Genomic DNA, 13552 nt, shown 5'->3' with positions numbered 1-13552 from the left:
CTCAGAGGGGATAAATTATGCATTTTGCATTGTTTTATGCTGCCATGTGGGTTTCTACTGCAACGATAAACACTTGACTCCAACTCTAAAGGTGGACTTAAATAAAGCATTTAGTTTTAGGAATAATATGCATAAAACAAGCCGTCTGAGTTTGTGACATCACAAACAGGGAAATTTGAATAGAACTACATTTCATGAGCATGGGAGAGCTGCTGCTGCTGCTGCTGAAGAAGCAGAAGCTCAACTCTGAGCCTCTCCCACATATGGGAGCTTCTCAGCTTATAGCAGCCTGAGTGGGGGAGGGGTGGGCTTGGCCAGCTTCGGCTTGTTTTTTTAAAGGCCAAGCTCACTGAGAAACCATTTTTTTACATGTTAGTTTTGAAACAGAGTCAGTCACTATGAGTTTAACATGCAGACTAAAGCCCTTTTTACAAGACACACTGTGCTGACAAATCAGTATATTACTGCAACAGTGTGTCTTATAATGCACTATGCTGGCACGGTGATGTGCTAATTTAGCTGCATTTGGTCTGTCTTGCTTGGCAGTAATATTGTAGTAATTGTATGTCTTATAAATGGCGATTGCACCTTGGCGCAACTGAGAAAGGTGTCATGATCACGTGGGGCGTTACTGCTGAGCTCCAGTCCTGCAACTATATTGACAATGAAAGTAAAAGCAGGCCGTAAGTTTTGCTTTTTGTATAAAATTAGCTGAGACGACAAACTGGAGCGCTGCAGCGCTCCTGGAGCTTCTCTTCATTAGAACTGGAGCTCAGATCATCATAGACTTTTGGAGTAGCTTGTTAAAAAAACGTAATGAGCTTCAATTGCAATAAAAAGCAAGACGTGTCCACGATAAATGGAAGGACCGCCCCCATATCCCCTTTATGCCGCCATTGTGTAATCTTCTGTAGAAAGGACATGATTGTGCCACATTATCGCCACAGTCTGACCACTCATAAACGACCTAAGGCTCCCTGACACTGCCACGGCATTGTGGCAAATTGGCTGCATTGTTTTGTAAAAACAACTTAAAAGTCCTTCTGCCTCTATTTCCTGAATTACCCGCTAATAGAAAGTAGACGAGAAAAATGCTCGGATTAGAAAAGCCAGTCAATTCCATGTTGCAATGAAAATTTGCATTCATGGACTCATCCGTATTGGCCCGCAATTTTAAAGGCTGTTGTTGATTTAGCATCCCTGAGAGGGCAGAGCACATCTCAGCTAGTAGAAGCAATCAGCTAGTAGAAGCTAACTGTTAGCATTAGCAACTCCCCAACACGGTAGAACTACTTCAGGCTTGTGTTATTTGTCGAGATAAAATATCAGTGTTGCCAAGCAAACAGACTCAGTGGTGTTAGCCAATCAGAAGAGACATTTTTGAATATCAGGAAATAAGACCCCAAATCTTGCCGTCTGTGGCTCACTTCTGCTCTGGCTTTCATCTGGTTGTTGAAGCAGGAGTTTGACTCACAAAGTGTTCATTTCTACCAGAGACCACTGTAAATGAATTGGAAGAAAAATAAAATACAGAGTGAACTTAGTCTTTAAGGTGACAAAGTCCTTAAATGGCTCATTCTGGAAGGTAAAAATGTAAAGAATAAAACTGCTAAAATCACGTTTTGTATATACCATAGAACTATTATAACTTCAAGAGCAAGTCACCCCCAAATAAACTTTATTTGCTGATAAACTATATAAATGAGTGTTTAATTGTGCTGTAGACACATGCTCAATAATGTGGCACTTTAGTGCATCTTAGTTCAAATTTAAACGTTCTGCCTAAAACTGTCAGTGTTGTGCCATCGTCAGGTAAAACCTCTGCCATCACTATTGGCTAAGAGGTACACTATGACGTTAGCTGGTACATTGTGTTGTCACAATGCCGTTGTGAGCCTGTGTGTGTGTATTTGTTAGTGGCTCTGCCCTCTCTGTCTGCCAGGCAACAGCATTTGCTGCATTTTTCATACAGGAAGTGGGAGTGGACTAAGACTCTGGTAGGGGGTGACTTGCTCTTTAAGAAAATCTGTTGCAATATGTCCTGTTTAATAATGGAAGAAAAACTACAGAAAAAAAGTTGAAAAACAAACTTTTGTTGAGTTTGAAAAGAGCAAAAAAAAAAAAAAAAAAAAGAAGCTTACCACAAAACACTTTGGTTGTAAACGCAGTGTATGTAATATAACATTTACTATACATATGTATAGAATCCACCACCTGTGCACATGTCGGCAGAGTCACACGAGTCATGAGAACAGAAGGATTTAAAATGCTGCACTTGGGAAATCAAGTGTATTGCTATTTAAACACAACTAACCAAATGTCAATAATAATAGCTACTAGTGCCGATATCACACCTCAGTCTTTAGGCTCTTAATAGTTTCACATTGCTCATCTGAGAGTCTTTAGCGTTTACTCTATTAGTGATGTGCACTGCAAGGCCATATCTGTTTGTGCGTTAATGGCTGTAACAGCCTGCAGGCTGATGGGAAAAACACATGCATGTATAAGGAGTAGGGAAATGCATCCTGACATGAAAAAGAGTTAATATTACCCTCACTGTGCTCATCAAATACAGCTGCAGTATCACTCAGGCTAATGTCACAAATGACAATGCTGCTGGCTGCTAGTGTTCTTGGTGTAAAGCTGTTAAAGCCAGAGAGATGTGAAGTTTACTGTTCCTGGAAGCAAAGGCCAACTGCTGTGTACCTGAATAGATTTTTTGATTCAGTTCACTTCCCATAATTGGTTACACTTCTTTCTGTGCAAGCTCTGTGTCAGAGTTCAGCGCAATGAGGCGCCCAGGGAAGAAGAACAAAATTAAACTGCTTGAACAAAAAATAAAGATGATCCAGCTGAATTTACTAAATATTACAAAGTGAAGAGATTAGCGTGTGTGAAACACATCGACTAACATGGATTTTCTTTTAAAATAAATTTTATATCCATTACTGCAGCAATTTAAGCATTTTGTCTGACACGGATGTACACCAGCATGAGAGGCACAATGCTTTCAATAGATGTTCAGTAAAGGATGCTAACATCAGTTACTGAAGGCGTGAAGCAAACGTTTCAGTGCTTGGTTTTAATATGTGGAACAGGAACCAGGGTTAAATGCTAGCTGAGATAAGAAAAGGCAGGACTTGTGTAGGATGCGGGGGAAGTCATGTGATTTAAGGTGGCTTTCTGGAGGAGCAAATAGAAACAGTTTGAGAGGAGGAGCGTTATTCATGCCACATTCGTCTCAGAAAAGGATAGTTCCTGCCACTTCCACTGGCCTGGATAAAGGTCATAAAGGTCGGCCATTATGACTAAGAGGCGAGGCCTCCTCCAGTCAGACACATGATGAAAGGGTGGAGGTGACAGAAGAAAGTGGTGTATAATGGAAAAGTGTGTTGTTTTTAATGTTCCTGTCATTCCTGCCACTTTAGTTCCTGGAGCTTCGCCAAGGCGAGTTGAGGTGGAGGTCCTCAACTCCACAGCTCTTAAGGTGATGTGGCGTTCGGTGATACCAGGAAAGCAGAATGGTCAGATCCGTGGCTACCAGGTCCACTATGTACGGGTGGAGAACGGAGAGTCACGGGGCCTTCCCCTCATCAAGGATGTGATGCTGGCTGATGCCCAGGTATGCCCGTCGCAGTTCTCTCACCAACCTTCCACACTGTAGAAAAATAAAACGTCCACCACACAATAAACCGTTGCCAATATCAGTGGTTAAGTTTAGGAAGCAATATCTGCGCTTTTCCATCTCGGATTTCATTTGTCGTTGCTGTAAAAATCTTTTCACCTCAGCCTGCAACACCAGCTGTAATCAAAGCTTCCATCATCTTTTTCTCCTTCCTCCACCTCCAGACCTTTTACAACGAATGCCTGCTTCCTCGCAACACCGGCCGTGAAATATTTGATTGCAGGCTTGTCTCCAAAGCAAAAACCCAATGAAAATGCTTATTTGGGTACTTCTGCATCTAACAGGAAGGGGGGGGGGGGGAACCATCTAGAGTAAACATGTCACCAAAGATCAGCCTGAAATGGACGATCTTAAACTGATATTCATTTTCCTTCGTATGAAATTGTCAGCGTAGTTCAAGAAGAATTCAGATTTTATCTTTTTTTTTGTGAAACAATCACCCAGGTGGAAATGATAACCTGCAAACAGAACCTGGAAAGTGTGTCGATGCACAGCAACAAATAAAAAAGAATACCGACAGTGTAAAAAATGTGCAAATTTACAAAAAAAATTAGACTTTTAAAAGTTCGTCCGATGGATTTAAGAGGTCTAATAACCTGAAGTAGGTGATTCACATCAATGCACGTGATGCAACAGCCAACGTGGTGTAGAAAAACAGCCTAAAGTCCGTTTTCTTTAAATCATCTGACTGTAAAGCTTTAAAAGTGCATCCTAATGTCTGTATCCATTTGTCTTGTTAGTGAAAGCCCTCAGGGTTCAGTGACAGACCTGTTCATCTCCCTGCCTTGTTCCAGTCATCTCTCTTTTAAGCTTTAAGCAGCTTTTGTGACTTCTAACCCCCCAAAACCAGTGACCTATTTCTGCTGCCGACCCTCTGCTCCCACGCTACTAATGTCCCCGTCTCTCACGCTCCCATTCCTTCCCCGTCACTTTTCCCATTCTTTAAAAAATGTATTGCTCTTTTTTTTCTGCTTCTGTTTCTCTCCTGCGCTCTCCACTTTTGGCGGGGTGGGGTTAGTGGGAAACGGACGATACGGCTGAATATGTGAGTACGATTTTTCACCTGAGTGCTCCGTGTGCCTGAAACGGTGGCTATTGCATCAGAGTCACGCTTTACACTGCACCTCCAATCTACATTCATTAAAGTTGAATACGGGACGTAGGAGCTATATTTGAGCCGTTTGGTTTCATCTGCCTCCACATCCTGGAAAAAAAAACTTGTTGCCAGTTAAAAAAACACATTCTGATGCAATATCCACTGTGCCTTGAACGCTAATGCTATGTGAGTTTTCTTGTGTTCAGCAACTGCGTTCAGTCTTGTGATGATTCTGATTTATGTTACTTTGATCTCATGTGTGTGTGTGTGTTTGCATTTAATTTAATTGTTTCTTGTGTGATGACTTTTTAATAGTATTACTGCTTTTTTTAAAATTAAAACCATCGTCAAAAGAAGCCTCGTTTTGATCATTCAAATCTGCTTGAAAGTCTCCATCTCTGCCCAGCCTGAAGTTGAACCCTCGTTTTAGAGACAGATTTAAACTCTTGTCCATCTGCAGGACATGAATACTTTGTCACGTAAAAGACATTACTTAGAGCTTATTTACCTTTATTGACTTCTCCCATCCCTCTGCCAACCAGCTTGTTAAAAACCTCCTTCTGCATTCATTGAGCGCCCGCTCTCCTGAAAGATTCATTAGAATCGATCGGAAGCCTCTCTTTGAAGAGGGAAACGTAATGGCTAAGGTAAAAACTACCAGCGAAAGGCCAGGATGGATTCAGCATGCATTTATCAAAGTTAAGTTGTTGATTGGAATATTGCTAAGAGCTGTTTTGCATTTACACGCATAATGTCCCTGCTCCACCTTGGCAGCTTTAAGGATTTAGGTAATGGAATGGTCTCCCATTACATGGGAGAGAAACTATACATTAAAATGCCTGCTTTGTGGAAAGTAATGAAGAGGACCTGGAGATGCTTGGTTTAACATTCAGCACGCAGCGGTTGGAACTGCCCAAAGAGGGTCAGATCATGAAAAATTCAGAACACATTTTGACATTTTCCTTTCCTCTGTCTCTCCCATGTCTCCCAAAGGAAATGGTCATTGGAGGACTCAAACCAGACACTACTTACTCCATCACGGTGGCGGCGTACACCACCAAGGGGGACGGAACTCGGAGCAAACCCAAAGTGGTGGTGACTAAAGGGGCAGGTCAGTGCAGAGACGCAGTATTTGTTCAACAACCTGTTGTTCCCACAGCAGAAGGGTGTTTGGCATGCCGGCGTTTGGAGCAGGGACACAGTTTTACTCACAAAAACCATCTCAAACGCTTGAAAAGGCAGACGCTAACACCGGCTGTGATCCCTGACATTTTAAGGGGGTGATTAAATGTTCTTATTAAAGGCATGTTTTGTATTAGGAGCTTTGGTTTGAAAGAAAAACGTGATATTGATTTAGCAGTTCAAACGTGTGTGTTTTATCTGAGGCATCTAAAGCTATGTGGATGCTGGCGTATTTCAGTCATGTCCAGAGGACTATCGGCTGATTTTTAGGGATCAAAAGCATCTTTAATGCACTTTGAGATCTTTTTAGTCAGATTATGATAGCATGGAAATCTCTCTTGGGCCTTGGCTGTAGTAAAGTGTATATGTATATACATATACGTGTGTGTGTGTGTGTGTGTTTTATTTTATTTTATTTTATTTTATTTTATCCATTCAAGACATCTGACTCCTCTATGCAAGGCCTTGTAATCCTCTATTAGATCTGTGATTAGCCTAGGTTAAGCAGGCCACTTGTTTGTTAGCATGAGCACAAGCTCAACAGTGAGGCTGGCTCACTGAAGCCTGGTTCACACGACAGGATAGTCATACCAGCTCCTCGCCTTCTGACGATCTAAAGATGATCTTATCAGATAATTTTACCTTTTGTGGTGGGTAAGCCCTCTGGTTTCCTCGGAAAGATGTCAGGATGCTCTGATCATAAATCGGGGTTTTACACACGATGGCTAGGGTTAGGTTAAAGCTCTGCCTTGATGAATGTGACGTCTAGACAATCAAAAAGCGAGGGGGTGGAAACAGGCAGCATGCTCCTCCTCCACCATGTTTTGTTCACTTTGAAGTCATGTTTGATCTCGCGGGACCGCCGGAGTGAGGAACAACCGGGGATTTGTGTCTAGTATTTGCCGAGTTGCTGTACACCACACACCGGAGGACCGAAACTGGTGTCCATGAGAGGTTTTACCACCTCGCATGAGGCCTCTGTGGTTTTGAAAACTGACCGACTATGAAAGCGAGTCACAGTTACCCTTGAAGCTTCGGATCATATCTACCAGTTGACTTTGGAGCTAATGGGCAGACTGCTACATGTGTGGGGTGCACAAACTAGAAGTACACAAATGCAGACCCATTCCGTGGAATTTCATGGAACACCAAGCACACACAGGTAAATACATCTACATGAAAAAAGAGACAGCATTTCCAGATTTTGACAGGTGTGTGTGTGTGTGTGTGTGTGTTTGTGTGTCAAAGAGAGTTACGTGGAAAAAGGACCTGAGTGAGCTCTGCCACTCTTCCTCCTCTTGTGGGACTGGCTGCGTGATTTGCCAGTCTAATGTTTTTGGTTGTCTCTCAAAGAAAAAATCTCCTTTTCATGATTTTTATTGAAGTGGGGAGTAATGGCTTGGGGCCAAGAGATAAACGGCATACAGGAAAGGGTGAGAGATGGGAAGGATAGAAAGAAAGACCTTTACTAGACTTAAGAAAGTCGGTCCTTCATGTTCTAAAGGCCGTCCCAGCAGTAGCAGTGTTCTTACTTTATATAAAGTATCTTGGAAGCTTCTTAGATCCAAATCAAAATTGAAACAGAAGCAGTAAATTTATGGCAATCCATGTTTACAGCCCAGAACAGATGAGCTATACCTGGTTAGCATTTATTGTAACATGTTAATCATGGCAGAAAGAAACGAAGAAAACATTTATCTGATGAAGCCCAAAAAAAGGAAAAACAATGTCCTTTGGTGGGTTCTTGCTGTGTTGAGTTTCAAATTCCATCTTTCAGTTCTTTTTAAAACACAGAAAAGGTTTATTTACCTGCAATGTTTCGTTTGCAGCTGCAAACATCATCAGGCTGACGCCGATGGTGGCGTCACTTCCTTCGTTTATCCGCGGGCAGCAGAGGACGTTGAAAGATGGAATTTAAAAACAATGTCCGACCACAATAGGAGTCGAACGAGAGTCAACAACATCGGGAGTTTTCTGAATCACGGGGGCTGAAAGCCAAATAAGGATTCAAATTAGATGCAGACCTAACGATCATCCTTGCAGAAGAATTCCACATTTATACAAATGGAATATTTCTGCTAATTATGTAAATACCTTTAAAAATATTCACATAGAAGAACTGTTGTGCTTTTTGGCCCAGTCTGATGTTGGTTTTATGTAGTTTAACATTCTTTACTAAACAAAGACAGCTTGGTGTTTTATTAACTAATTACAGTTATAAAGAAAATATGTGGGCAATAAGAATCAAGAATTTATTCACAAAACTACTAAACTCATTCCAAAACGTATGTGTGAAAGCCGGGTGGATTTGCCGTAGTGTGACATCATCGGTAGGCGCAGGACCCTGAGCCAATCCGGTACCTGCACCGGCCCCGGTCCTGTCGGCTACAAGGCGTAGCTTGTTATCACCCAGCGCTCTGAATCTGCTTTTGGGTTTTCCGACCCGCCACAGCCTTTCCCTGTGGTCACATGATTCCTCCTCTCAGGATCTTGGTCATGTTTTCTACCAGGAACTCTGTTGGTCAATGATAAAGTGGCAAGCTGACATGCTAGCTCTGGAGTCTGCTTCCAGCACGTTCCCTGCCGTTTTTAGATCGTGAACACAGATGATTTGTCTGATTTAGTGAGGAACTGCTCCTGTAGAAACTAATGAACGCTGAGGAGACGTTTCCGTAGTTAGATTAAGGTGTTAAAAACACGAAGACTCTAGGGGGTGCTAAAAGCAAGCCAAAACTGTTAAGTGTTACTTAAGGAGCACTATAGCCTCCAGAAGCGATAACATCAAAGTTGTTCATTCAGCAGAAAACAATAAAGGCTTGAAAAGCAACATTCAAACAGGAATAAAGAGAGCAGGTTTTTGAGCGGCTCAGATGTTGATTCACATCACTGGTCAAGTCTTTCATCTTTCAGACATAAAAGTTTTTTTTTTTATTCCTGATGTTTAACTCTTTAACAGGCAGGTCAACCCTGTTCCTTTGTCCTTATTTCTTAATGAAACAATGAACTTACCTGACCTGTTATCCTTAAAAGTGCATATGTAGATGTTTAATAAAAAGGTTAAGCATTTTAATTAAGCAGTAGTTATTATATATTTTGATATTAATCATTTATAATACCATTTTAAGGCAGCTTGATTTGTAAAGTAGTCTACAGTTGGTACACAGAAGCAATTCAATCTGCTTTCCAGGTGCAAGATCAGCAAGAACAAAAACATTTAAATCAACAGGACAACATAAAACAGCAGGTTATAAAATCTAATTTAAAAATACTCAAAAGAAATTGGATGTTAGAAATAAAATAAACAGGCAAAGTTAAAAACACAACATAAGAATCAATCATTCAACGGCCGATGAATACATGAACGTTTTCAATTTTGATTTAAAAGTTACTAGAGTTGGGACACATCTGAGGTCATGAGGAAGCTGATTCCATCTGTGTGCAGCACAGTAGCTAAAAGCAGCTTCACCCTGTTTGGCTCTGACCCGATGCTCTACCAGCTGACTGCTTCCTATAAGATCTCAGAGCCCTGCTGGGCATCTATACTGTAAGTAGCTCTGAAGTAATTTGGCCCCATGCCATTGACTGATTTACAAACTAGTAGAAGCACTTTGAAGTAGATTCTGTAGTTTACTGGTAACCAGTAGAGATTTAAGAACAGGAGTGATGTGCTCGGTTCTCCTGGTTTTTGTTAAGACTCCAGCAGCAGCAGCATTCTGAAGAAGCTGCAGTTGTTTCACTGTTTTGTGACGGTAAATGACCTGTGTTTGATATAGCACCTTCTAGAGTCCAGGAACCCCCCAAGGTGCTTTACAACACAATCAGTCAGTCACACATTCGCAACCTGGTGGTGATGAGCTACAGTGTACACATAGCACACTGACAGAGGTGAGTCTGCCATACACAGGTGCCACTAGTCCCTCCGACCACCACCAGCAGGCAAGGTGGGTTAAGTGTCTTGCCCAAGGACACAATGACAGTGACAGGCTGTGCAGAGCTCAAACCTGCAACCTTACGATTACGGGGCGAAGACTTAACTCCTGTGCCACCGTCACGACCAGACAAACGACCCTCATTACCCAAAATGAGTACAAAATCAAAAAACTGAAGAATGTCCATTCCTTCTTTACTTGGTTAAAATGGAGTGTTAAATAATTCCAAGAGAAAAGATGTCACCAACGTCCTTCCATGGATGACAGTTATAATTTTTTATTTTTGTTTCCAGTTAGGACAGATGTCTGCAGCCTAGTTCATTTGGGTTGAACCATTTCACAAATGAGTTATTATTATTTTAAAGAGCAGGTTCTGAGAAACCTCCCTTTTACTTATTATGTTTTAAAATGATCAGTCTCTCTGAGTTTAACATGCAGGCTGAACAATAAAATAGTCTTCATGTTGTATGGAGTATAATCAGACGTTATTTTTTTTATTTCCATTTTAACCCTTTACAAAAGTTCAGAGATGTGTTTGTGTTGATGGCAATTACACAAGGAAGGGTAATGAGAGGGAAACCTGTTTACCTCTTTCTTAGCCAGACAGAGTGAGTGTCAACAGCAGGGTAAGACAGACTGCTGCCTGATGGGAAACGTGCTGGGAGTCCCATGAAAGAGGATTGAACCAATGTCAGTCCTGAAATGGACGTAGATAGGACGGGGAGAAAGTTTGGATATGGGGTGATGGTGAGCAGAGTAGAGGACATGAGCAAATGAGAAAAGAACAGGGGAGTGTGACTCAGGGGAGAAGAGGAAAGGGACAATCAAGGTGTCCAGAAATCCCAGTGTCACTCATAAACACACACACACACACAGATTTCAGCGTCCTCATATCCCTGTTGGGCCCTCTTTGCTGCTGATTGCTCCCTGTCCCTACTCACCTTCATCATCCCTCATTCACTCATTTTTCTTCCTCTCGCCATGCCCTTGCTCTCTTCTCGTCACCCTTGTAGCACCACACACGTACACACAGCTTGAACAATTCCCCCGTTCTCCTGCCTTCCCAACACCAACCTGCTGGCTCAGTGCCCCTGATCCCTTTTCCTTTCAAATGCGTTTGGCCAAAGGTTTGAATGCACAAATAATAAAACTGTCCGGGAGCTACAAAAGCTGTGAGGGATACATTTGATAGCCTGTTGATTTTAGAAGTGGAGCTCTGAAACAGAGAAAGGAAAATGCACTCGTGGAATCATAACAGGATCATTATCTCTGATTCCATTTTCTTGATTAACAGCGAGCATGACGGCGGAGCGGCCTTTCAGATGACACCAAGCTGAGCTGTAGTATGTAGCCAAGGAGTATTACAAAAATTTGTCTCACCCAATATGCAGCACCCCCGCCTTTTCCTTACAGGCAAATCAGTGCCGACAAGCCACCATCTACCCACCCACTCTCATCTTCGTCTAGCAACAGTAAGGAGACCATTAGCAAACCTAAATTACTAAAATGAGAGGAGGAAGTGGTCTGTAAAGTGTGGATTGCTGATTTGGTGCGTGTTTTATATAAGTTTAGACACGCGTGTACAATGATGCTGTTCCAGATAGAGAGAGAGAGAGAGTCCTGTTGCCTCAGATTAATGTTAGCTTCTCCAAAAGACTTTAAGTTAATCTCTGTGCAGCGATTCCAGCTGACATAAAAGATGGAGGTTTCACATGCACAAGTGCTGTGTGTTCATGCTTTGTGTCTATTAGGATGCACCAAAGTAAAGATTCTTCACATAACACACAAACTAGGGCTGTGAATCTTACAACTCACAGTTCTGTTCGATTCCGGTTCACAGGGTGAAGATTCGATTCAGAATCGATTCTCAATCAATTCTCATTGTAACAGGTCCACTAGTGTGTGTGTGTGTGTGTGTGTGTGTGTGTGTGTGTGTGTGTGTGTGTGTGTGTGTGTGTGTGTGTGTGTGTGTGTGTGTGTGTGTGTGTGTGTGTGTGTGTGTGTGAGAAGAAGCGGGTAAAAGAGAATACAATAACAACATGCAGTAGCATGTTTTCACATAAACCAGTAACATTCATCATTGACCACAAGACTAACAGGCACTAATTAGTCGTAACAAGCGTCAATTATGCACGGTGCGGTCGGCATGAAACGACACACTAACAAAACAGGATAAAACCATCTAAACATTATGGAACGTGCATATTTTAAAATGCTCACAGGACAATAATAAAGGTATGTCTGCTATATTTCAGCAAATTGCTGCGTAGGCAGTTAACGCTGGTGCAACGATGCGTTCAGGGATGCTCGGAAATATGACAGTTTGCATAATGGTGACATGAAACAACATCCATCCATTTTCATCCGCTTATTCACAGTCGGGTCGCGGGGGCAGCAGCCTAAGTCGAGAGGCCCAGACTTCCCTCTCTCCAGCCACTTGGGCCAGCTCCTCCGGGGGAATCCCAAGGCGTTACCTGGCCAGATGAGAGACATAGTCCCTCCACCGTGTACTGAGTCTACCTTTAGGCCTCCTCCCGGTTGGACGTGCCCGGAATACCTCACCAGGGAGGCGTCCAGGAGGCATCCTGACCAGATGCCCGAGCCACATAAACTGGCTCCTCTTGATTTGGAGGAGCAGCGAATCTACTCCGAGCCCCTCCCGGATGACCGAGCTTCTCACCCTATCTCAAAGGGAGAGCCCAGCCACTCTTCGGAGAAAACTCATTTTGGCCGCTTGTATCTGCAATCTCGTTCTTTCGGTCACTACCCAAAGCTCAAGACCATAGGTGAGGGTAGGAACGTAGATCGACCGGTAAATCGAGAGCTTCGCCTTCTGACTCAGCTCTCTCTTCACCACGACAGACCGGTACAACGCCCGCATCACTGCAGATGCAGCACCAGTCCGTCTATCAATCTCATGCTCCAGTTTTCCCTCACTTGTGAACAAGACTCCAAGATACTTAAATTTCTCCACTTGGGGCAGGACCTCATCCCTGAGCCGGAGAAAGCATTCTACCCTTTTCGGTGGGAAAAAAAGCTTTGTCACTTATCTGGCGCTTAAATATATAGGAGTCCTACAGGAGTCTGACATTGTAGCATGGCTGATCTGGCGTTATTGATGGATTTGGCAGAGCGTGCACTCCGGAGGGAATGCATCCTCTGTGAGAGCGCTGATCTGATTCCTGAAGGAAATCCTTCTGGAGCTTTGCTGGGATGTGGGACCCTTTGCGGTCAATTAAAGGTGTTTCTGTATGTAAATGATGGTGAACGAACTCGAGCACCCGGGTACAGGCGATTGCGGAGGGAAGTGCGTACGAGTAGCCACCACATGTTTCATAATTTTGATCATTTGTACCAACATTCTAAATTTTGTTCGTAGGAAGGAATTTAGGAATATTTCAACACATATTTGATGAATGAGGTCCCAGGTGCCTAAATTAGAGTTGCATTCAGCTTTTCTAAATGTTTATCACCGACCAATGTTCTGCAGGCCAAATTGATTGATCCAGGTAGAAATGTCTTACCAACAAATACACACAGACCATGACTCTCCTCCCTAGTCTCATTTGAATACATTAAGTTAAGTAAACTAAAAATGATATATTTAAATCATTATCATCTCTTTGTTATTTAATCATTCAACAGCTTTAGGGGCTCACT

At 42.6% G+C, this 13552-nt stretch overlaps 1 protein-coding gene across 7 annotated transcripts in view; it reads left to right on the top strand.

Annotated features, from left to right (window-relative positions):
- Positions 1-13552, top strand: part of ptprsa (protein tyrosine phosphatase receptor type Sa) — a 214807-nt gene that overhangs the window by 146254 nt on the left and 55001 nt on the right. For 3 of the 7 annotated variants that reach the window (XM_070554203.1, XM_054752244.2, XM_054752249.2), the window contains 3 exons: positions 3429-3622; positions 4704-4730; positions 5775-5892. The exons of 2 other annotated variants lie outside the window; for them this stretch is intronic. In XM_070554203.1, the coding sequence (XP_070410304.1) occupies positions 3429-3622; positions 4704-4730; positions 5775-5892 (339 nt within the window). The remainder of the gene's footprint in view (positions 1-3428; positions 3623-4703; positions 4731-5774; positions 5893-13552) is intronic. 2 more of the 7 variants (XM_070554205.1, XM_070554202.1) reach the window with 1 other exon arrangement.

The sequence above is a fragment of the Nothobranchius furzeri genome, chromosome 8 (genome assembly GCF_043380555.1).
Source record: "Nothobranchius furzeri strain GRZ-AD chromosome 8, NfurGRZ-RIMD1, whole genome shotgun sequence".
Lineage (NCBI taxonomy): Eukaryota > Metazoa > Chordata > Actinopteri > Cyprinodontiformes > Nothobranchiidae > Nothobranchius > Nothobranchius furzeri.
The sequence above is the reverse complement of the archived record's forward strand: the minus strand, read 5'-3'. Positions and strand labels throughout refer to the sequence as shown.